The following is a 26,407-nucleotide window of genomic DNA, read 5'->3' as shown; positions in this document are numbered from 1 at the left end:
CTCTGGTCTGCTGAGGGCTTAACAGGTCTGGCTCAGGCTAAATCAAATACAGAGACCTTTTCAGGACACTGTCATAACATGAATCCTCACTTTTCGGACAGATCAGATATTGGAAGATTATCTTCAGCTTCTGGACTTCATCCCCACAGAGGTGAAGAAGAAAATAAGGGGTATGACGGCAGCTAAAGCTATTTCTTGATGCATTTGAGGAAAGCTGTTAATGCTAGTCTTATGCATATTTTTGTATCTCTGAAAAGACTGGAACTGAATGCACGCAGCTCATTGTTTAAAATATTTTTTTATTGTTATTATTAGAAATGTGATGTGCTAAATGTTCATGATGCAGCTGGGGGACAAAAAAAAAATGTTTTCAACACTTATTAAAACACCAACAAGCAATTTAAACAGATTTTAAAAGAAAATCTGTAACTAAAACTGAGCTGCAGAAATCAGTCAAACAACCAGCCATGGAGGCGCGAGGGACCCGGGGCCAACTAGGAGGTCACGACCTGAAGGGTCAGGGGATCGGCTTTGGCTTCCAGCCCCCTGGACTCCCGGCCAGCTCCATCATAACTGCGGTCCAGCAGCAGGACTACTCGGCCAGCGTTTGGCTTCGCAGGAGGGAAAAGCTCGAACACGTAAGTCCTGAATGCAGAGAAATACTGGAACAACTGAATACAGAAGAGGAAGATTCAGTGTGGCTGCAGTCGTGCAGCCACACTGACTGCTGGTATATCAGAGCTGTCAGGATACAAGAGTCAGTGCTGAAGATGTAACTCGTCACCCTTATAGTAGTGGTATACTTTTTGGTAAAGTACAAAACAAAATGTTTTGTGCTTTTAATTCTAATTGGAAAAAGTTTTTTCTTTTTTCTTTTTACTGGCTAAATAAACTACACACTATATTTTAATCAAATAAGCAAAGCAGTCAGGTGTCTGTAGTTCTTTGTATGCCTAAATTTTTATTTTTTTGTCCATATTTGTATTTAATCGTTCATGGTTCAGTCTTGCTTTATTTGTCCAAGTTTATTAAATGGGGTCTACATTTTAATAAAGGCCACTGGATGTTAAGACAAATCCTGGAAGAATACCTTTTTGTTACATATTACATTTTCCATTTTAAGATTTTAACCATCAAACCAAGTTTAGGTTATTCTTGAAATGCAATCAAGGGCTGCAAACAGCCTCCTGGCCACACTTTGGACAGCCTTGTCTTACAAGCTAAATCATCAAAATGTTATTGCTAAAACGTGGGGTTATATGTTAACTGAGGAATGAAATTTATTCATTCATTCAATCAATTTATTAAAAAAATTGGGAGTGTTTGGTAGCGGCAGCATCATAATGTGGGCCAACTGGGTCGGGGAAACATGGTGATTGGGTGATATTTCATAGCAATTTGTTCAGGGCTAGCTAAACACAGAACAATAGCTATAAATTTATAGCTAGAGTTGAGATGGAGTGGTTTAGATCCAAACTGCTTCATCTCTGAGAATGGCCCAGTCAAAGATTCAAAGAGAATCTATGTCAAGACTCTAAAATTGATTTTTAGTGACTTCATGCAATCTGACTAAGCTTTATTTTTTAAAGTCCTTTTTGGCTGTAGTGTATTTGTGGTCAGACAGAGGGAGGGAAGACATGCGAAAAAAGGTCATCAAACCACGACCGTGTTTGCCTTTCTGAAAGCTGCGACGCATATCAGTCCTGTGCTGTTGTGCCTTTTTCAAAATTCATCACCATGGGATTTTTGCACTCGGAGAGAAATTTCCTCACACAAGCTGCTTCTTAGACTCATTGTTTGCTGTTAGTGTTTTATTCGTTACCAGACAGAAGTCAGGAGCGGCTCTGGAGGCTCCCCCGCCTGCAGGTAAACAGAATCAACACTCAGCGTTAGGCTTCTAAGTGTGGAGATTTAACATCAGGAAAAAGTGTAGAAAAGCTGCGTGCTGAATATTTGATGGTGGAGGTGAACAGCGTCGAGTCCTGAGAGCTGCTTCGCAGTCTGTCTGCATAATCAACCGGGATGATGAAGCAGCCTGTCTCCCTCCTGCAGTCTCACAGAACGGAGACACAAGTTTAAGTTTAAAAAGGTTTTCTGGGAAAAAAATAAATATTTTTCTTGTCTACAAATGCCAGATCACAGACCTCGCAGCAAATTCTCTTTTCATTTTCTGCAGACCAAATGTATCACATGCACATATATGTAGGCTTTTTATGCATTATTAAACAGTAGCCAAAGTGGACCTGAACCTTACTGCTGCTGGAATTGTTTTTCATTATTTTTGCGATCCTATCACAGCATTTGCTCCCCTTTTGTCCAAGAATAGATTATAATTCTGCTATTAGTCTAAAGCACTAAATGATCATTTCTAAATAGGGATCACCAAGTCTCTGTAGCATATGCTATGTTAAGTTATTATTTCAGATAAATATTTGTATGTTTAAATAAACAAAGACTGAGGTCACTGGGCATACAGTAAAAGTTAGGACAACAATCCATAATTCATCTGCGCTTCCTCATTTTAAAAGCTTTTTCTATCCAACAATCACAAACGTGAATGTCTAACTCTTGCTACATTGTCAAATCTCAGCGTTCAAGTGACACTAAGATTCAGCTTTTTGACAACTAACCCTTCAGGTGCCAGAGTGACTTAAAAAAAGGATGAATATGTGAAAAGCACTTTATGCAAACTGTTCTGAATGGTGAAGGATATGTGAGTCTGTGGGTCTGTTTCTGTCTCAAAGGCCCAATACACTTTGTTGGAGTGCATATTATCAATAAGCCTTTAAAATGCCAGGTTTTACATAAAAGTCAAATAATTTTTTTCTAAAAAAAAATAAGAAAAAATTATTAATTAGCGAAAGAAACAACACATAAAAGATGCTACCCGATCAGGAGACGACTTAGTGATGTCCCTGAATAGAATCTTAAGTAAACTACTCTCCACTAAATAAATGTGCTCAACTTGATAATCGGATCTTTAAAATTCTCAGTGTGAGATACTTTTTATTCAATATATAATTTTTGTTGTTGTTGTTGCAGATCTTTGAGAGCGGTGGGGAAAATTACAGAGGGAGCTGAATGTTGATAACATCCGACGGATTCGATTTCCCGGACTTGCCATGAAAAACTAGACGTTTAATGAGATTTTCTTAGGGAAAAATGGTCGGCACATAAATCTAACGGGAGGAGTAGGAGTTGATCTGCTGACAGAAATGATAAATGGAGTAATGCAGGAAACAGATGAGGAGTTTGATGAAAAGTGCCGCCGGATGTCGGTGTTGACCAGTTTTATTTAACACGGCCAACCGAGAAAATCAAGATGCATAATTAGAGTAACATTGTAACAATCTCTCGGCCAACACGTCTCTTAAAGATTGATATACTCACATTCTTATACTTATTTCAGAAGCATTGTTCTTTTGGAATTCATGCTCTCATTACTAAATATCAATTATAAGCCATGTTTCTACCGTTGAATCTAATTCACATACACGTTTTTCTCTGACTGCCTGCGAAGTTGAGTCAGACTAAACTTCTCTTTTTTTAGGTCAGTTTAATTTCTACTTTCTAAAGGCTAAAAATAAAAGGTATAGTTTCAACTGCATCTTAAAAAAACTTGTAAAAACCTGTGGTATACTTTCAGTAGAGCCCCACAGGGGAACCAACATTTGGTCTACTGTTTTATGTTGCGGTCCAACATTTTTAAGAGTTGCTCCACAGGCATCTTGTTAAGTGTGATATAATCCACCCTACTTTATGTGAGACATGTTGCCCTGCTGGGAAAAAGTAAACAGAGTCTTACCACATCATAATCTGTCAGTGTCATCTGGGTCTTTTACGAATAGTTACCAAAAAAAACCCAAAAATTAAGCCTCACATTTAAATGAACGTTTGCTGATTTTTGTCGGCGCTCTGTTTGGTCATTAGATGTATTTCATCACAGCAAAGCTACAGGTACTTCGTCTGATCCTAAGTCTGCTTTTGGTTGATATGTACATTAAAAACGTTTTTTGTAATCATAGATGGTAAACCATTAAAGCCACTGGAAGGCTTAATATTAGTTTCTTCTTTATCAAACCTTTATTAGCCTGCAAATGGCTCCATTGAGATGAAGACTTGCTTCATAAGACAATAACAAAACATTAAAAAAAAAAAAAAATGTTATGAATTCGACAAATAAAGAGCATAAGTAATTGTTTATGGAGGACAAAAAGGTACAAAAAAAACCATAATTAAATTATTAATTAAATGAAACAAACCAAAACAGCAACAATTTGAGTTTGAAAACAGAGGCGCTATTGAAAGGTTTCATAAGATCTATCTGACTGTTAGTTGCTGAATATTTGAGGTTGGTTTTCACTTTTATCCTGGACTTTCACAAGTGTAGGTTGATGCTTTTTTCATTAGTTTTTTGTTTATGTTCTTTTTTTTTTTTTCAGCTCCACTTCGTGTGGCACTGAAGTGGCTTTTCTAAAACCAAGTGCCTTAAATGATGCATTAAAAGTCTTTGAGTGGGAGCTGAGTAGATTGTCCATCATGTCATTATGTTATTCTGGACTTTCTGCACACGAACGTCAACCCGGCTTCACACGCTTGCTTTTAGATTCACACGTCACTCTGGGAAACACTGTGCAATCTCTAACTCCCTCTGTCAGCTGATGGACCCGGTGTGTTTGTTTAAAACAAAACAGATCAGCAGCTGACAGGCTGGCTAGGAGGCTAACTCTGCATCACTTAGACAGAAAGTGAAATCTCCCGCAGGAGTTTTAGGGATTGATAGTTTGTAGTGGAGAAGCTGACTGTATTTTCACTTCAGTGGGAGCGGGGTTGATGAACGGCTTAAGTTGGCAGTAATGTTGGTCAGACTTTATCAGGCACTAAGGAGATTTCTCCCCGTAGCCTAACGTAGAGGAAGTTTGGTTCATTCGTTTTCCCATATATGTGTCCTAATGGAATGAAGTCTATGAGGAAAAGCAGCATTTATCCCAGCTGAAGCGACATGAATTCAGTGTTGCAGATTAAGAGTCAAAGAAATCACTGCATGTACTTGGTTTTCCATCTTGGGAATTTGATGGAATGTTTTTGGAAAGTTTCACACACCACCCGGGATTTCAGTACCTGTCAGCTGCATTGCATTTGGTCAGTCAGTCTGATTGTAGAAAATGATTGATACTAGATTGTAAAAAAAAAAAGCCAAATTCATTCTTTCTAAAAAAAAAAAAAAAAAAAAAAAAAAATAGAAAAGAGGAGAAAAAAAAGAATCTTTTGTTCTTTTTAGAAAAAAATGTTTCTAAAAGGTTTGCTGCTTTTTTTTTTTTTGGTATGAAAAAACAGCATCGTTTATACCAAACAAATGCTGCTTGCATTTGTTTTTGGTACAATGCAAGCGGCTACATTTTTTCTTTTTGAATAAGCAAAATTTAGCTGCTTAAGTTGCTTATTCCAATACGCAAAATAAGAATCTGATCAGATTAGCACTTCTTTTTGAAAAAAATCCAGACATAATTATAGTAGAAGCTTTTTGATGGCTGCATTTATCTTTTGGTGGGAGTGTGCAAACAGCGTTTAACTCTTTATGTATAATTTTGTGCATGGTATGCATTAAAAAGAAAATAAATGATCACAAACCTCAGACTAGCATGGGTTCCATACATATAAATAGGTGTAAACTCCTGATCCAAACTATATACTGTACATATACATATGTGTGTTTTCACTGACCTTACTTACTGAACAATTTGGAATAAAGATAAAATGTCACAAAAAATATATATTTCTTTACCGAACTACAGCAAACCTGCTAACAAAACAAAGTGGAATTTCTCCTAAAGTTTTCAGTGCTTGAGTGAAAGAGTTGCTGTCTTCTCTGCTCATTTCCTACAAACTCAATCTCTGCAGTCCAGCCTTGTTAGTCCATAATCATCTCAGGCATTGTTGTCCACCTTCACAGCAGCACAGGCCCCATTCCTGCAGCTATGGGCAATTATTTTCAGACTTCGTCTCCTTGTTATCTGTGCTTGGTGAATTTTTATTTGGCAGTCATTAGCAGTCACCTTTATCTTTGTGCTGTTTCTCAGCAGTTCGGCATTAAGCAGCAGCTCCATAATAATGATTCTTTTTGATCTTTCGGCTGCCCCACACCCTTTTCTGTATTCAGTATTCGGAGTCGCTTTAATTAAAGCTCTTTCTTGTTGTCTGTTAAAGCAGATGCTTTCTTTCTGGGAAGTCAGCCAGGGTTATGGGAGGTTAATAAAATCAAATAGGAAGCACATCACAGCCCATTTGACAAAAGTTGCCTTTTCTAATTGTCTGCAAGTGTCATCTGTATCTGGAACTTGAAAATCTAACTAGATGTGAGCTGCGCATAGCTGGAAGCTTAGTACAAACTCCGGGAGACCACTAAACAGAAGCTCCGGGTGTTTCGCTCCCTGTTTCGCATCCTGCCTCATCCATTCTGCAGCGGCAGCTTCTTCAGACGTGATTAAACGTGTCGTGAAGAGTCAAGTCCTGCCACTGATTCTCAACTACATTTAGTTCCAGACTAGCCCATGCATTTCAGCGCAGGATTGTTGCTCTGCAGGAAAGTACACTTTGGTTTTTCCTCAGGATTCCCCCTGTATTTATGTGAGTCCATCTTCCCACTAGCATTGACCAGTTTCCTCGATCCCAGTTGGAGTAAACTCTACCCCCACACAATGACGCCACCGTCATCATCGTATGTTGAGGAGATGGTGTGTTCAGGGTACTGTGCAGTGTTTGTTTTCAGCCACACATGGCGTTGCATGTAGGCAGAGAAGTTCTGTTGTGGTCTCAATGATCAGAGTCTGTTTGTTGTCTCCTCTCCATGCTTCCCAACAGAAGTGTTGAACTGCTGTTGGGAAGTTCAACACTGGATGTTTCATACAGGGCAGATTAATGGAGTGTATAACGGACTTTGCAGTCCGTTATTGGATGACAGATTAAACATGAACTTTGTTGGATTTTTCAGAACATCGCCCTTGGAGGTTTTACCATGAATTGCTGTTTTCGGGCAAACAGTTTCTCTTTGGTTAAAGCTACAAATCTGATGATGGGAAGAGACGTAGCTCAATAAGGTGCTTCAAATTTCATCTATGTGTGTGTCAGTATATTACACTGGTCAACAGCCAAAAAAATTGTCTGGGGTTTTTCAGCTGTTTTAGGGTAATTTTGATGTGCTGACTCTGAAAATTTCATTGGTTTTGCTCAACCAGGTCAACTTTCTGAACCATGAATGCAACATGAGCATCAAAATGCAACAATTGTTCAAACATCTGGATCGGTTTCCTGAGAATCTGGGGAGAGATTCCATCAGGACAGAAATGATGTAGAGTACTCTGATTTACCAGCACTGTACGGCTAAATAAACCTCCCTGTCAAAGACTTCACCTTATCTATATAGAAACACTATTAGTGAATCTGAGGTTCATAGTAGGAAGGGTTTCGGGGGGCTGGAAGGGAGGGGGTTCCTGTCTAAGGCCCCCTTTTGCCCCCCCCACTGCATGTGCCTGCTGAATTTAATTATTAGTTGACTTCACAAGACTGCATGTTGCACTGATTTTATTTCTACTTTGTTGCTCCATAACAAAGTTCTTGTCCTTCCCTTTCAAAGCTACTACATGTTGGTCTATCACACAAAAGCCAAGTAAACATTTATTGGAGTTTGTGGTTGTAGAGTGACCAAATGAGAAAAGGTTCAAGAGGTGTGAATACTTTTGAAATGTGCTGCATGTTTGCATCGGACAAGTGATGCAACGTTATTTTAGATGCATTCTCCTTTTATTCAAAGACGTTTAGCTTACATTTGCTGTTGCGCCAGCAGGGGGAGCTGTTGGACAATGTAGCAAACAAATAGATCCAACTCATTTGCAGTTAATTGGTTGTATCTTTTCACATTGAGACATCAAGTTGTATCGAGTTGAGTTAAAAAAAACACAAAAAAAACTGAAAAGCATAACCAGACCAATTTGTGACTTTCATTAATTGGATAATTAACAGAGACCCATTAGGTTCTCTTTCCTCTCTTAAGAAGACAAATTATTATTTTATGATCATGTTTTAATACAGTTCCTCCTGATCTGTGAGATTTTTTTTTTCCAAAGGTTTATGTGGGTTTAGTCAGGGCTTGAAAGCCGTCCTCTAAAAACATGAAAACAGAGAAAGTGAAGCAGCTACCGCACACCCCCTCACATCTCTCTCTCTCTCACGCTGTTTGGCTGAAGCAAGAGCTGACCTTTCCATGTTGTGTAGCGTCCGAGGAACCCCCCCACCATCTGCCAGAGAGCACGGCAAATAATAATAATGAAAAAAAAAGTGCTAAGGTCAACTGTAAAAACAGGCTGGCTGTGAAATGGCCCGGTCGGAGCTGTCGACCAGCATACAGGGTAAAACAGAGATCCGCTGTAAGCAGCAAGAAAGCTGAAAGTAGCAGTTTGACAATAAAACTTGAAACTTGAAACTGACACATTTTAAAAAATATCTAACATATTTTTCTGTCAGAGAATGTTTCCTTTCAAGAGTGCGAGGTAAGTGTCCCTTGACGTTATAGTCTCTTTGACGGCTCCTGCGATGCGGAGCTCACTCGGAAACTTCACAAGACCGTTCACATCGGGCCGAGATGCAGTTTCACAAACCAAAAGGCAACCAATTACTCACCTTGGGGTTCTGCTCAGAGGTCTTATCGTATCGTCCTGCCTTTGAGATTTATGCTTTGCCATTTCTGGGCTCACTGGCACTTCAAAGACTGATGATGTTGCGGGACATAAAGTGACAGAATTAGACAATAACAGCTGCCTGCTTTCTGAGTTAGCAGCAGCAGAAGGAAAGTGAGTCAGCAGCTCATCACAGACGTGTCACTGCTGCCAACAAATGAATCAAAAAGTTTAAAGCGGTTGATTTATGGGAGCAAAATCTTTTGTTAGATGCTAGATTCTGAGGCCGCTGAAGTTTTAGTTCGATATGAAATGTAACGGACATGATTCAGTCTAGTATTTCATCTTTAGGTTCCACTTTCACGGCTGCACAGTGGCGCAGTTGGTAGAGCTGTTGCCTTGCAGCAAGAAGGTCCTGGGTTCGATTCTCGTTCTGGGGTCTTTCTGCATGGAGTTTGCATGTTCTCCATGTGCATGGTGGGTTCTCTCCGGGTTCTCCGGCTTCCTCCCACAGTCCAAAAACATGACTGTCAGGTTAATTGGTTTCTCTAAATTCTCCCTAGGTGTGAGTGTGTGTGTGAATGGTTGTTTGTCCTGTCTGTTTTCGACAGCCTGTCCAGGGTGAACCCCGCCTCTCGCCCGGAACGTTAGCTGGGGATAGGAACCAGCAACCCTCCCGACCCCATTAGGGACAAGGGTGATTAGAAAATGGATGGATGGATTCCACTTTCCTTTTGTTTTTCTTTGCGCTCTGCAGTGCTGTCTACTCCTGTCTGAATCACAATGACACAATCTGTCAACAAATTATTGTAAAACCTTAAATGTGAATCTTGCCATTGACTTAGACTTAGACAGACTTTATTGTCATTTTGTATGCACAGGGGTGTATACATAACAAAATTTCGTTGCATACGGCTCAGGACAATGTTTTGAGGTTCCAATGAGGTTACTCCAGAATAAATAAAATACAATATAAAATATAAATATAAATATAAATATTAAATATAAAGTGCAGGAATGACAGTAAAATAGAAGTTATTTAGCTATGTACATGAAGTGATCGCCCAGAGTTACAATTTACGACACTTGTCATCAAAACTTTAGCCACACTGTTATATTGACATATTGACTAAGCAATTTGACTGTCTTATCCACACACAATGAAACAAAAACTTGTCATTATTACATGTTTCCTGACTCAGGAAACATGTAATTGACAGATATTTAGTTTTGAGCGATGAACCAAGGATATTGAGAAGGACATTGGCTCTTGCCAATGATTCGAGAAATGTACCAAAGTGACTGAAAAAACAGGGATTCAAGTGTGTAGGACAAGGAATGCATGTAAACGTTGCAGGACTCAGGACTGCAGTTTGAGTCCACCTCCTAAAGGAAAACTACCCCTGTGGTGCTGTAGGTAGTACAGAGCCTCCTACACCTGTCTGTTGGACCACAAACTCTCTTCACAACAAATATCCTCTCTGAAACAATTTTGTAGAGCGTCTTACTCAGGCCTCTGCAGGCGTCTGTGACGCCATCAGACGCTGCATCCATGGCAGCCAGAAGGAATCCATGTATATGGACGGCGGTCAGAGAATGTCCATCTCCGTTGTGGGAGTAATTCACCAATGGAGTAAAGAAATGAAGAGCAGGGCGAGAGAGGAACTCCATCAGCGTCCCGCTGTGGGTCACAAACCATATTGTGATTATGTTGAAGCCATTATGTTCGCAGCCTCTTCTTCTTCTGCTGCTGCAGCTCCTCTATGGCTGTTCATCATGTCCGAATCCTTGTAAGAAATGCAATATTGTGTTGTGATCTGGCTGCATGCCATGTACTATATACTTGGCAGTCGATGGTTCACGGGATGCACCTTTGAGTTATTTCAGAAAACTTGTTGACTATTGGTTGACCTAATGCTTTGTACGTTTACCTACTTTAAAGAAACTCAGAACTCAAGTGGGAGTGATTGATCAATGGAGGACAGATTTTAAAAAAAACAACAAAAAAACAACAAAAAAGCAAGGCAACCTGTTCCAGCAAGAGAGTGGTCAGACAGGATGTTTTCATGGCAGCACTTAAACAACAAACTTATCCTTAAATGTTGAGGTTAAGACTATTCAATAGAAAACATTAAAGTACATTTTGAGCCACATGCCATTAGCAATAGAAAACGTAGGAAAGAAGCAGGGAATCGAATGTGGTCACTTACATGGATGTACAACTTCTTCAGCAAAATGAGAAACTGTTGTTGTTTTTTTCCCCCCCCCCGACAGGCACAAGTGACACAGTGATTCGAAGGTCGAACAAGTAGTTCTTAGAATTTCAATTCCGTTCTGAGAAACGCACTGAGAAAAACAGTAATAAAGTGCAGTTGTTTCCCCCCTATTGACCACTCTGAGTCAGCACAGAGTTGCTGTCTAAACAGAATCTGACTTGAGTTTTAGAGAGCCTTCCACGTTATTGTCTGGGAAAGGAACTGGCATTTAAGAACTACTTTTAGCAAATCCTTTAAAAACACAGATTGTCTCTCCGTTTTTACCTTTTGTCTCTCCGTTTCCCTTGTTTAATGCAGTTTGAGTGTTAAATCAAACTGGAGAGTTACTCCATACTGTGTTTGATGTAACGACAGCAGAACAAGCTCCGAAAGGTAAGAGGAGAGACAAGCAGGATGGATGTACGGGGCTGGACTGCGTTCCCTCTCTCCCCTCCCCTTTATGGGTGTGTGTGTGCAGGGAGAGCAGGGAAATGTGAGCCTGCTATTAGAGGGAGAAGAGAGGCGAGATAGCAGGAGGAAGAGAAGGGAGGAAGACAGGAAGGATGGAGGCAGGGATGAAGAGAGAGAGAGAAGGAGAAGGTGGACAAACATTCGATACGGTGAGATGAGAGGAAAGGAGGAAAGTGAGACAGAGGGGAGAAAAGAAACAGGAAGAGGTAGATAGATAGATAGATAGATAGATAGATAGATAGATAGATAGATAGATAGATAGATAGATAGATAGATAGATAGATAGATAGATAGATAGATAGATAGATAGATAGATAGATAGATAGATAGATAGATAGATAGATAGATAGATAGATAGATAGATAGATAGATAGATAGATAGATAGATAGATAGATAGATAGATAGATAGATAGATTCAGAGTTTTTATTCATATAGTTGGACAAGACTTTAAGAAAGGGAGCCACTTTCTGCTCTCTCATTCTTCCTGAGCCACACACACTCTTCTCTCACACACACACACACACACACACACACACATTTACAAACAGCAACACAGAGATTTTTTTGCTGTGCAGAGAGGGAAGGACTCCCCTCGCCTGTGTCTCCGGGTGGAAAAGGGGGAGGAGCTAAGGATCAGGAGACGTAGATACACTCTTTCTGTTGCACGCCAGGAGAAGCCCATGTGCTCTGGACAACAGAGGGAAGCATCATGAAGGTGAGCTCTGCATCCTCACAACTGCTGCGTCTGTCTGTCTGCCGGCGTCGTGTTGTGCGTTGCCTGGCTCGCTGTGGAGTGGAGGAGAAAGTGATAAGTCACTAAGTGCACAGAAGGAGGTCTCGGCAGCTGGAGAGCAGCTGTGCTGATCGGAGACGGACTGTAGCAGGTTGCAGAGATTGGCTGTGCTGTCCCTGCTTGTGCTCACCTCACTGATGTTTTTAGAACTATTCAGTGTGCATCCAGCCATGTCAGTGTACATACTAATGTAGACAGCTCTGTATTGGTCTGCAAGGTTTTATTATGAAGCTGGTGTGCTTTACTGTGACATGTTGATGAGGGGAGGGAAATTTGCCATAGGCTGACTTTATGGCAGGTTAGAACCAGGGAATTGCTCCCATGTAGGCATGAAGTGTATCTGACTATGGAAACATGTAATTGAGTCATCTGCGTTTTTCTGTACTTATCTGTTTTTTTAATCTACATACATATTTATACATGTCTTCCTGGATTCCTCTGAAAACGTGTCTCAAGTTGGGGAAGCAGTTAGTTTGTTTTAGTTTCCTCCAAGCAACTGTCTGTCTGAAGCTGGTGAAGCACTGACAAGACGTCGGGTCGCAAAAAAAAAAAAAGATTATTATTTACGAGGGTGGATGCCTCGTTAAGATGATGCAAGCCTTAAAGTGCGCAGGGTTTCGTGCACCTGAACCACAGAGAGGTTTACTCCAGAATCGCTCTACGCATTGTCAAACTAAAAATACAGGACGTTCTTCAGAAGGCAGTGAGCTCACAGGGTTGCACTTTAAAACATTGTGTTCATGGATGTACGACTAATCTGGTCAGAAGTTGACATTTATCACAATCAGAAATGTCCTATCGGGATTTATTTCATTGAGGATGTAGTTTTATCGTGGCAGTATGGAACTTTCATGACAGCAATTGAGTGAACAAGTCTACATTTCTTGTGGTGCTCACAAGAAATGTACGTATCACATACACTGAATGCATAAAACTCATGCATTCAAGTCCATATAGTTGCTTCAAAATTACTTTTAAACCATTTATATTGATTGTTGTACAATCAATTAAACCAAAAGTACTATGGAATGATGATTGTATGTAATCTGATTTACCAGCCCTGTATGACTAAATAACGAGTGATGCAAACTGTATTAGTATTTATTTTTGATTTATATCTTTAGCTCATTTTTAAGCTACATGGCGTTCAGCTTCGGATGTTACATATTCAAGATTTTTATCTCGCAGGAAGGAAAAGTATAACTCAATCTGTCAGAAATGATTCTTATTTTTCCAGTCACTGCTCCCAACTGTGTATGCAATTACCTCATTTGTCACATGAGACACGAGGACCGCATGTCTATAAGAGGAAGTAACTCATCCAAAACATTTCACTCATTATTGAAAATGCAATTACTGTGTAATGAAATTCGCTGATATAACCAGAAAGAAAACAAATAACTGCAATAGGTGGGGGTTTTTCTCCCTCGCACAACAGATAAACTCTGTTACTGTTTTATCTTTTAGTAGTTTAATTTCATCATTCTTTCATCCCTTGCTTGAGAGTTTAATAATGTATTGAAAGGCAGTAATAATGCTTGAAAAATGTACTTATAGACAAAATTTAACCTGTTGTTACATATGTACCCAGAGATTCTCCATCTTTTTTTGTTCTTTTGCGCATAGTCACAGCTTTTGAATTAAGGTTTAAATCCCTGCTGAGTAAAACAGAAATATTTATCCAAATTCGTGATTTCATCACAACTCTAATCAGGAACTATAAGTGTTCTTAGAGTTGCTGCAGAGTACATACACCGAGTAGCTCAGCTGTCGTTTCAATAAAAATCACTGCGCCGTCCCACGAGACTGAGACCCGTTCGTCTGATTTTATGCTTCCTTTTGTCTTCTGGTGCCACGTGTTTCTTACTTTGCAGGGCAGAACCTTGAGAGTAAACTGCTGAGCAAAAAAAAAAAAAAAAAGAGGCTTAGTTTGAGTTTTAGCAAGACTGCAGGGAGCAGCAAGAGGAAAAGGAGTGATGTAAAACAGAGGGCAGAGAAAGAGAGAGGGGGTAACAAAAAGAATGAGTGGGATAATGATTTAAAGTACAGTAGTGGAAAAAAGAAGAGAATGTGTTGAAATATGGTACACAAAAAGAAGCTTAGCAACAGATTAGATTTGAAAAAATGTTTACGGCAGAGGTTTCCAAAGTCAGTCCTTCAGGGCTTAGGATAAACTCTGGGATGAAGATATAAAGATAGAAACTTTTCACCATTTCAAACGACAGTAATTAAGATATTTAACAGTTCTATTACTCTATAGCAGAGACCTACTGAGACTGATCCTATTGCAAGACGCTGCCTAAACCTGTCACATAATGAAACACCTAGCGCACTACCTGAATGCTGAGTGTGTCAAAAACCAGTTTGCATGCTATAAACTTACAACATCTGTGCTGGAAGAAGAAGATGGAGAAGAAGATGTGAAAATTGGAATGTATTATTCAGTAGGTTCCAAACTATGGATCAGCAACTTGTGTTCTTTGCTGTCACTCACTGTCCCAAGTCGGATTGCTTATTGAAGTAATTTTCCAGTGGCGTCAGGCAGATCTCGGATGCTTTGTCTTGGTGAGGAATATCAATATTTAATAAATGAAAACACCTTTAATTAGCAAAGAAGATGCCAAGCGTTTCTACAGCCAAAAAGACACTTTAAAAATTAATATCTTCAAAGTCGCTGAAATCGCACGAGTCCCGGTGGGATTTGGTGTTGCATCGTCTGAAGCTGGTTCTTAGGAAGAAGTCTGTATTTTTTTGAACGACAGGAAAATTTCACGCTTGATTCGGTATTGTTTCGAGAAGCGATACCACCCTTGATGAGAGACGTTAAATAACACGCCACCTGTGGCAGTGTTTTAAAAGGTGATTTCACAACAAGGGCACAGAAAAGGCTTTTGGAGCGAATATGTTGATTTAACTCTGTTTGCCACTTCTGGGTTAGTTTTGATTCCTTCTCTGGAAACGACAAGGCGTTGAAGAAGATCCTCAAAGAAAAAAACCAACAAAAAAAACCTTGACTCCTACAATAGGACTTCTTCTTACCCACTTTCTATCTGTTTTACCTTTAGTGAGCCAAGGAATACATCTTCGAGGAAAGATGGAGCCCCAGACAGGATCATTTATGGCCTCTCAGTTTTCATTCATTATTACCTTTACCAGTTTCAAGTTATTTCAGTTTCCACTCTGTGCTATACATTCACTGACCAGAGAGGCGCCGCTTATTAAAGTGGTCAGTGAATGTATTATGAAAAGGACAGGAAGATGTGTGTTAAGAAAACTCCTGCGAAGAATTACATTTGCTATCGCCTAAACAAAGTTGCAGTTTCAAATTACAGACAAACATGTTTTTTTGTTTTTTTTTTTGATACTAGATACATTACAAATTTAACTTGCTGACACACACTTCTTAAATTACACCGGCTCTCTGTAAGCTGGACCATCTCGTTTTCTCTCTTAGTTCAGCAGCTGGACCTGTGACAAGATGCAGTGGAGCAGTAAACATGAAGACGTGCTCCCTAACATAGGCTGACAAATATCTTAAGGGAACTTTTCAACATTTTGATTGTGTCAGAATTTCATTGGCACTCAATTTTGTTTTTTACATGAAAATAAGAATATTTTACAAAGGAAAAGAAAGATGTATATTTATTTGAGGTGTCCCTACAGATGGAGTCTGGAACAATACAGTAATGTAATAGATTGGTCCAGTTTTCCCAAGAAGCCAGCTTCTACTTGGTTTTGAAGCACAAGTAAAAAAGTAAATAAACATAAGTTGCAGAACCTACTTTTTAAAGTAGGTTCTGTATGAGAGAAAGAAACAGTTTCATCCAAACTGCTGTGACTCTCCGGCCGCCCCGACACATTTATGGAGGCAGAAGCTTAATATCTTCACACACACGCACACACACGCACACGCACACACACCATCACACTTGCAAATTGAAAAAAATCTGACTCTGCACTTTGGACAGACACATTATTTGTCATCCTGTGCTAACAAGGGATTATCCGGGCATAACAGATGACACCTCTCAGAACATTACAAGATCTTAGCAGAGAACACGCTGTCTGATTTATCAACGCATTAATTATGAATGTCTCTGATGTGGAGCTAAGGGGGAGCCGAGGAGAATGAATCAATTGTTTATTGGTCAGTGTTCGAGGGTCTATCTGCACATTTATGGTCAAACACAGCATCTGGGCCTTGTTAAACATATTCCACCAGCGTAGTTTTATTGTTTTGCAGCTGTTGTCTGAAAGAACATAAAAAATGTGAAAGCTCATCTATTTTCAGTCTGAAACAGTTGGAGTTATAATTTTCCTTAAGCTGTTTTTTTTTACTGATCGATTAAGAGCTACGTCCATTTCACTTTAGCTGAGTAAGGGAAGTTCTCGATAATGAGAGATGGTCAAAATGTAAAAAAGTTGTGTGTATATGAAAACAATGCTGAGTGGACAGAACTGCTTTACAGCCTTGACGTTGGAGAACTGTAGCTCAACCCATTATGAGCTGAATTTCAATTTCTTCTTTAACTTATATTATTGAGAATCCCATAATGCAAGGCACAAAGATGAATTACATCCAAAAAACACAATGAATGCCAAGACAGATAGCTCTAGCAGGTTCAACAGCCAGAATCATCAAGGTGTTAACTATCAAAAGGCTTCTCAGATGGAAAAATGTGTTGTTTTGTAGAGATTTTTTTACATTTGATGTGTCCCAGATCAGTACAAAACATTTGATGACTTCCATACGGGATCTATTAATAATACCTCTCTCTACTCATTCCTGCTGTTAACCCATAAAAACTGGGTTCCCTTTCAACACATTAGCATTAGCATGTAGCATTAGCATGAGGCGTTTTCCCAGGGACGGATAACATGTTTGAAAATGAGCTGAGAATGAACATACAGAGTTTATACGACAAGACACAATTTTCATGATAATACTGAGCAAAATACAAAATGATAATGTCCATGAATGTGAGACTTTTGACTATTCACTGTCATGCTCTGTGCATCAATTATAAGGAAAAATTAGTTGATGAATTGTCTTTTTGACTGAAGCCGTCACGGGTTTCAAAAAGATAAAACTGGTAGGTAGGTAGGATGTTTGAATGGGCTGCATAAAAAGAATGAGAAGTAAAGAAAAAGGCATTTCTGTGACACAAGAAGTTCCAGTTCCTGTTCTTTTTTCACTCAGAATTTAACAAAACAACAACAACAACAAAAAAATGATAATCTTGGCTCAGCTATTTTTAAGTTGGCCCCCTCTTTCCCAATTTCATGTGTGCCACTAAACTTCTGGATAGGCCAGCTCATTACTGCAAGCATCAGCATCCTTAAAGGCTGCATGAGGTTTGCAGCGGGCTGACAGGCTGCCAGCACGCACAAAACAAACTCACATCCTCTTGGCTGAAAGTAAAAAATAAGGTTGTACAAAACCAACAATGGTATAGATAGTCCTGAAATAAAAGAGATGGGCCTTTTTACATGATGATGTTTACGCAGACTGGGTTTGCCATGGTTGTGAGCTTGTTTGGTTAGAATACCTCAAGAAATATTTAAAAATCCTATTTAAGGGGAAGAGCATGTATTTTATTTCATCCAAATTTATTATAGATGCACAAAATGAACTCCTTTGTTCAGTTTATTTGCTTTATACTACCAATATGATAGCACTTACTGTGTTAAGGAGGACAATTGTAATTATTTTAATATAAATATAAATAGATTCTCATCGTTTCAAGTTATGAAGATTATCAGTATCATTATCACAGCTTGTTTCAGCCTCTGAATTAGCAGCTAAAATGGCCTGTGGATAATCAGATTCATATTCTGGCTCAAACATGCAACACTGAACCCAGGCAGGTGAAACATTACCTCTGTCTGAGATTTTCATTCTAAAGCGAAAAGGTCCGTCTGCCTGGATGGAAGATCTTTCAGGATCCACTGTGGAATCTATTGAAACTCGCTCATCCAGAACGGCGCTTACTAATGCCAGAAAAATGGAGCTAATTTCTGTGACTCAGCTCTCGATGCTTACAAGTACTGTCTATTTACTGTGCTTTTCCCTGGTCACTAAGCAGGAACAGACATTTATATTAAAACAACATCATATCTTTGTGAAGTCCTGCCTTATAAATCCATAAATTTTATTTGAATTTTTAGATATAAAAAAATATATATAGAGATAGGTACCAGCACCCCTCACAACCCCACTGGGGACAAGGGTGTTAGAAAATGGATGGATGGATGAATATATATAGTTGCAGTAAGTGTAAAAGAGATGGATATTTTGCTTAACCTTTCTGTTTTCAGTTCTGATTTAAATTCAGTGCTTTATAAAAAACTCTGCTCTTCATAATACACGTAACGCAAGTGCTCAATCATACGGCTGACAAGGTGATGCCATAAAACGCACCCACACATATAAACGAGTCAGAGCGGTTAGCATGCACAAGTACTGCTCTTGTTCAGCAGCACCTCTTCAACACTGCAAATGAATCTCTTGCAGCTCAAAACACACAGTCAGAGGTGTCACCTGGGAAGAATGCTCGGCTCCACTAAAGTTCAGCAGTGGGTAAGGCTGGACGGCTTTAAATAAAATGTGTCTTTGTTCACTAGACGCAAAGCATCTTTTGTAGAGCAATTTGTCTGTTTTCGTCACCAAGGTGATGCTTCATCAGGGGGAAAAAGTGATTTCATCCTGTTGTTTCCCTGAATGATGCATTTCAGAGTGCAGCCCCTCAGAGGATCCGATGAATTAAAGCAGAAGAGATGGGAGTCTGATCTCTCATTGTGATTCACTTTGGGCTTCCTCTGTTCTCTGCCTGGTTTTTTTTTTTTTGTTCCCTTCCATCGCCACCATTTAGCCAAAGCCCTGCAGCTTGTCGGGATATCAAGTCCAAGCAGCTCAGCTGGCAAAACTTTAATGAAACACTTTCAGCTCGTATAGTGTGTGCACCTTTGTAGATGGGTGCGGGTGTGTGTGTGTGGGTGGGTGTACACACACTCAGTAAACCATCCTCCTTCTACGTACACCAGCTGAGCCAGTGTAATTGAAAATCCTGCTGATTCCAGCTCTAACCTGCAGACTCACACACACACATTCCCTCACACACTGCTGATCGTGACATGTCCGGTGACAACATGATACTTTAGCAATAAGAGATAAGCAGAGTGGCTGGCACTAAAACGTGCCGTGTGCTTCAAAATGTTGGAAACACCAAACGTTCAATAAAAGCTCTTGTCACTCCATCAACTTCAGTTTGTTGTGACCGTGATAATACATACAGTATAGCGTAATTTTAAGCATCACTTTTACCGAAGAAATAACAGAAATATTGCATAATGCAAGTAGCACTGAACATGCTACTTCAGCAAACACTTGTCATGAGCAAGGCATGACTTTATGAATGACTATATGTGTGTGGAGTCACACGTTATCTTCAGTTGCAAATTACATTTTGGCAGAATATCATAGCTGCTTTCCTAACCAAATAAGCTGGTGTTGATTCTTTTGAGATTATTTAGCTGTTAAGGAAAAGGGGCAGAAGTAACAGAAGGAGAGTTATATTGTAACTCTGATGAAATTATTTCTGCAGTATAGGATTAAAAAAAAAGAAGTCGTATTGGGTTATTCGTAAAAATTTGGGATTGGTGCAGGGGACCAAACAGGAAGCCCTCACCAGAATAACTATATAGTTAACGAACGTTATGACAGAATTTAATTCAGGCAAACCAATCCATTTTCTGTTCATCTTCTAAACTATTGGTTCCAAATAGTGACAGATAAATAAGGTCTACAAATAAGATACAATAAAAATGTAATAATAATGACCTTGTTGAAAAACATGAGACTTAGATTCATTTTTTTTTTCCTCCAACTGCTATAAGTTAATTAAACTTTAAGATAAAACCAAGACAGAGAAAAAAAAATCCAATATCTTCTGCATGCAAACAGAAGCCCTCAAGAGAAAGAATGGCTTCTCATTAGAGCACTCAGAAGGAATATTTTATTAGATTAATCCAACAACAGTCTCTGCTGCTCTGCCTTTTTACCCAATGTTTTAGTATATTGTTCTCATAAAGAAGTATCTATTTTGGTTCACCCAAACCACAGGCTCCCATGATAATAGTTAAAAAAGTAAAAAAGATCTTCAAAATAATTACAAACTTCCTGTTGAGTAGCAGCAAGTATTCTAAGATGCAGGGTCAGATTCAGTGTAATGAAGAAACATACAGTTAGGATTGGACTTAAACAACAACATGTTATTAAAACCAATAGAAAACTTGATCCAAAACTGTCACAATTGTGGCACATTATAGTGTACATCGTGTCCTCTTGTGTTTTGCTATCATTCTTTCTTGTTTTGTCATGTCGAGAACATTTTTATCTGATTTCCTTTTACTTCTGAGACTAGGCAGCGATCTCTTGACAAAATAAAGAATATCTTTCTAAATATTTTATTGCAACGCCTTTCTGAAGGATTGTTTTGAAGAGGCATTTTATTTTTTAAAATAGTTGCCGTTAGCTTATTTGGACAATTGTTGTTGTGTAAGTGCCAGAAATCAGTTTATCGTTTACAACACCCAGAATTTGACGTGATTCCGATTGAACATCACACCGTGGCTCTCATCATTGTTTAAATAATCAATAAACAGATTCAGAAACACATTTGTTTTTTGATACGGTTAGCACTAGCAGCCATTACTAATGCGTTGTGTTAAAGAAACAACAGGGTACAAAAACATTTGCGAAGAATCGTACATGCAACAGCTGGAAGGGGGAAAAAAATTAAATCAAGTTAAAAATGTTAAAATTGTTTTAGTATCTGTGGATTAATCGTGTTTAAGTGGCCAAAAGAATTTTAGAAACAGATATTAGTACCTAGTCACTGAATGTTAGTGAAGCAAAATAACCACTAAACTCCCTAAATGTAAACAACCACGGAACAGTTTTGCGTCTCCTTTCTCATCAACACGTGCCAAACGGTCGCAGCCGAACGAACGAGGACGGATGCTGGAGCAGGGCTGCCGCCGAGCAGTTGATGGAGTGGGCTCAAGTCTCATCATAGTCAGCAGGGTTCTCATGTCATTTCAATGGGACTGTAATCGACGCATCGATTCAGAGAGCAGAGCCGTGATCAGTGTGCTGAGCGAGAGACAAAGTAGAAGGACAAAACTCCTCGCAGAGCAGTTGTCACAACTAAAAGTGGATAGCGGCGACATTTTATAACTTATAGAGTACAATGTGATGAGTGGAAATGGTGTCCACATCACACCAGGTGTTGGGGGGTTTTTTAAGTTTTTTTTTTAGGAAAACTGGCAAGTGGGGACATTTTTAAACAAATACTTTTGACATAATCAGCTGTCGTTATTCACACAGAAGCTCTGTCCACGGCAGATGGAAGCAAGATGCAAATTTGAGGTAGTTGAAGTACAAGAAAATCTAGTGAAAGACCTAACGGCCTCAGACTGTGTGCTGCTGCTGCTGCTTTCATGACCAAGGCGGAGGTCAAGCAGGAGGAGTGGAAAATGAGGAAAACAACAAAGTGGTTCATCATTTTGAAGTAGAAGAAGAGAATGCATGCAACAGTTTGAATACACACCTGAAAAGTGTATTCAGTCACACGGACTCAAACGAACTGTGATGAAGAATGAACATTTCACTCCAAACACAGTTGAAAGCACTTCCAGGTCTCTGTTTCGTCCAGCTAGGGAATGAAATGCTATTCAGATTGGATGGATTTTTTTTTACAAACTCTTGATTGGATATAAGTCAGGACTTGGACTGGACCATTCTAACTCATAAATATGTTTTGATCTGAACCATTTCACTCCAGTTCTTCTGACTATTGTTCTTGTTCTCTATGCCAGGGTAGATTTTCTTGGTCTTCAGATATTATTCTATTGCCAGTAACAACAATAGGATCTTTGTCAAAAATGTAGATTTTTTCCATTTTGAGAAGTTTTGAATTGTCAGTATTTTTTGAAAGAAACAGACTATGGGTAGATCTAGTATTGAAGTTTAAGTCGTTCCACAAATTAGGAGTCTGGTCCCCTCTGCTTTTCAGTTTGGTTCTGGTAGCTAATAAGGGTGGTTTATTATCTGATCAAATTGTTGTGGAAACCGAATGGTCAGGAAGAAGATCCTGGAGGTAAGCCGTGGCTATGCCATTTGTAACTTTAAAAACCAATAAGAGACTTTTAAAATCAATCCGATAAGAAACTGGCAGCCGATGCAGAACCAATGCAGAGAAACCAAAACTCACGTTTCCAGTTAAGAGTCGAGCCGTTTTGAGTCATTTGGTAAAGAAGATTGTTTTTCTAATGAGTTACAGTAATCTGTCTAGTGCATTTGTGGGAAGGTTTTACCATTATTCCTCCACTGGAAGGGTAAGGCTCCAAAGCTTTAAAAAAAACAAAGCGATTTTTTGGCTTTTCAAGCAGCAATCTGGTCTTCGTCCTCTTTTATTTTTCATTATGTCACACACAAACATGCACGCCTGCTCACACACACACATACACACAAGCTCAAAGAGCGTTTGCGTAAGTAATTAATTTTTTTTCATGTCAGCGTAAGGCCTTCAAAGATACACAGTAGCCTTCACAAATAGGAGGAAAAGGTCAACCAAATATACCTTTATAAGGGTACAACTGGTTACTTATTTATTTTTTTGTTCACAAAATGTTATTTTTCAAGTCTAATAATAAATATGCTTAAAAAGCTCCTCAATGTCTTTTTGTTGGATGCGAGACGAGGGTGAGCTGTGACCGTCACTAATTTTAACAACCACATCCACTGTTCACCAGTCCGGATGGGATGACGCAACACGAGTATCCGCTCCGGTCGCTGACTCAATCGGTTCTGCTCCCTCCCCATCCAGGAAGGAGCACCAGTCACTCCCTGCTGCCGTGAATTTCAGCCTGTCGCACATAAATTACTTCTCAAGCCGAAAGTCTGTTCCGGCCCGGGAAACGCTCTGCGTCCAGTGAGCTGAAACTGAAGTCAGATTTTTGTCGCAACCAATTCGAGATTTTCTGCCCAAATTGCTCGTCTCGCGTGTCTCGGCTCCACGTTGTACAGACTCAACATGACAAGATGAACCGGGTTCCAAAGTGCCAAACCTTCCACCCTCATCCTGGAGCCGGGAAATAGATCTCAGGGTTAAGGGTACAGACAGAGACGTGGAATGAAAGGACCGAAAGACGACAGCACTTTTCCCAGCAGGGCCGGGATTGATGGAGTTTTTTTTTTTTAAAGTCGATGCGTCTCTTTCAGGGTAAATCTTGTTAGGATTGGAGCTGTTGGGACTGCATAGCTTCTCCCTCCTGCCTGTGGAGGTGATGGATGGCCATGCTGTTGGTGACTTCCTGTCCATTTCTTCACAGTTCCACATACGGGACTCATCTGTACGAGAATATCTGAAATAAAGTGGATTCGGGTCGAAAGAGAGCACTTCTTTAAGCAATTCAACAAAGACTCCTAAAACAAATGTAATAAATAACTCTGCCAAGCCAGACGAAATGGGTCATTTGTTTGAGTGTTGACTGTAATAGCTTTTTTTTCTTTCTTCAATATCCTAACACTGAAGCAGCATGATGAAGAGCATTTTCTTCGTGGAACTTGGATCCTGGAGAAAGTGACTGTCCGGTCTGCCATTTAGCAACAGACTGCTGCTCTAAAAACAGATAAGGACACAATTTTGGACTTTTCTTTAATTGTCTAGACCTACACCTGTAACAAAGTTAGAAAAACATAAAGAAAAGTCATTTTTTGCACAGTGAATATCTAACATCCCAGACATCCGTTCCTCCATTCAACTCAGTCCTGATCGGGATCTCAAAAAAGGCGTCAGCAGGCAACTTGAGGAAAACATCGTATTGTCTTTTATTGTGGACTTGTTTTGCTTTTTTTCTTCTTTTTTTTAATCACACATTTGCACTATTGTTCTAACATATGACCAAAATATTTAATTATTTAGATTATCAGAGAACAGGAAACCAAAAACCAAACGCATAAAGGCCATCTGATGTTTACAAAATGTGTTATGGAAATCCTATTTTCCCTTCTTTGATGATGTCACTGAATATTTCCCAAAGGATGGATGGATTAGAAAGCAGAATGCCTGAGAGCTTTTTAAAAAAATAAAAAATAAAAAATAAATCAATACTATTGTTTACCAGCTGACCTGGTTGCTTTGTATGTTTTTAATCACTATTAGAGATCACAGCTCAGAATCTGTTAAAATCCTTTTGATTTTCGATACTTGGTACAAAGATAACAAGTATCTCGATATCAGACTCTTGGCCTTAAGTACTTTGCTCATCTTTGATCTTACAAGTCAAACTAAGCTCAAAGCCGCCGGATTCAAAACTAAGTAATTAAACTAGAATAGTCTGTGAATCGTGACCTTGTTTTGGTAGCTTCTATTGGTTTGACGATAGGAGTCAATGTGGATTCAAACTCAAACCATTTTATATGTCGAGTTCGATTTTAAACACATCCCTAAGCCATGCAAGGAGAGAAAGAGAAAGAAAAGTGGCAAACCGCTTTTATTCCACTGCATAAGTTGTTGGATATGAAATGAAAAGGAAGAAAACTCAGTTGAAAGGCAAAGAATGTAAGAGATGTGGTAAAACCTTTTCAAACTTCTTTTTTTTTTTTCATGCATTAGAGCTACCACTATAAAGACGTATGGGGCTGATTTTGTGTGTTTCTTATTTCCCTTTGAGAACTAAAATATGAAAAACTTCAGCTCACACTAAAACAACTTTTTTTAAAAGCCCTTCTAGGGACAAGTGCTGTGAATTAGCTTTTGCTATTGCACTGTATCATAAACATGGGACTGCTGTTTTCTTTCAGTTTGTCTATGTCGATGTATGTCTGTCCCTATCAAATAAACTAATAAAAAAACAAAAACAAACAGAGATCAAGGAAACATCTTCCAGCTACGCTTTGAAAATCAGTCGTTCTTTATAACACTAATGAACTGAAGATCAATATTAGTTTGTTTTTGTTTGCTTTTTTCTGTCACCCTTGTGTAACATAGGTGTATGTAAATCTCAGACGGATCCAAAGTGAACTGTTGGGGGGTGAAGAAGAAAACTGAAAGCTAACCTTAAACCCCCTGGAAAGAAGAAAGTATTTTTAGCCCTGTGAGGCATTTCTCCGTGGAGATGCTTTGTAAACGGACCACCAGCTCACTTGCCAGAGACATTTCAGCTAGTAAACCAAACAGTGAGGATTTCTGAGAAAAGATGTATTAATTTAATATTTCAAAACGCTCTATTGTGTTGTTAGAAAGGAGCTTGTGAGAATAGAGATGTTGCTTGGCGACCGGTCTTTGCACTTTAAAGCGCATCCTTATAATATCTTCACATCTGAAGATGTGGACTTTATTTAGTTTGTGGATCGCAGCTAATCTGAGGCTACAAAAGTGAAACCTTAGAATTTAACACATTATGTGAGTTTAATGAACATTCATGCAAAGTATTGTGCTATTCGTCGCCTCATGCAGTAACTATCAGGGTTATTTTGTCAATTTCCCACAGAGAGGGCAGCATGTACTCTCTGCTCTCTTTCGTCTTTTCGTTTAATCTCAGCTAATGGGCATTTCCTTCTGGCTTGTTGCTCAGATATAAGAGTCGTATTGATCTTCCACTCTGAATTTTGCCAGCGGAATAAATTCCCAAATGTCAAACTAACTACTCCAGTGAAACAAAAGGACGAAGTCAAGATGAATAAAACTTGACAAGACTGACGGGGCGTTTTAATGAAAGTCCTCTTCGGGAAGTAAGACTGTTTTTGTGGTTTTAATTTGACTTAGTAGTAATGGGATCACATCTCTGTGAGGCGCCGTGGTTTTTGCTTCTAGGTTGTTATAAACTGCAGCGTGCAAGCAAGAATGAGAATGCAGGCGAAGATTTGAAGAAGTGTCTTAAAACCAGTAATCAAGGTCGCTGCATTTGCATTCTGTCCAATAACATATATTCACAAAAACGTGTGGCAGGAAGCGAGAACTTGACCTTAGTGAAAACAGTGGAGACGAAGAGACAAGAAGAGATAAGGGTCTTTGTAGCTGCAGTATATTTGAACTGCTAATCCACTCCTCTCCTCTGTGTATTGTGTTTCTATATAAAGGATTTAGTAGGGATTAGGGGTTTCCATGATTATGCACCAAGTGTTTACGGTATGTTTCCCAAAACCAT

General features: G+C 39.2%; 1 protein-coding gene across 4 annotated transcripts in view; it reads left to right on the top strand.

The window, feature by feature from the left end:
* The window catches only part of LOC122842056 (inactive phospholipase D5-like), a 55,834-nt gene continuing 29,427 nt past the window's right edge, over nucleotides 1–26,407 (top strand). For 2 of the 4 annotated variants that reach the window (XM_044135567.1, XM_044135566.1), the window contains exon 1: nucleotides 1–638. In XM_044135567.1, coding sequence (XP_043991502.1) covers nucleotides 468–638 — 171 coding nt within the window. In that variant the 5' untranslated portion in view covers nucleotides 1–467. Of the gene's footprint in view, nucleotides 639–11,465; nucleotides 11,548–11,796; nucleotides 12,116–26,407 lie in introns of those variants that run through there. The other 2 variants (XM_044135568.1, XM_044135569.1) reach the window with 2 other exon arrangements.

Source organism: Gambusia affinis, linkage group LG13 (assembly GCF_019740435.1).
Source record: "Gambusia affinis linkage group LG13, SWU_Gaff_1.0, whole genome shotgun sequence".
NCBI lineage: Eukaryota > Metazoa > Chordata > Actinopteri > Cyprinodontiformes > Poeciliidae > Gambusia > Gambusia affinis.
The sequence above is the reverse complement of the archived record's forward strand: the minus strand, read 5'-3'. Positions and strand labels throughout refer to the sequence as shown.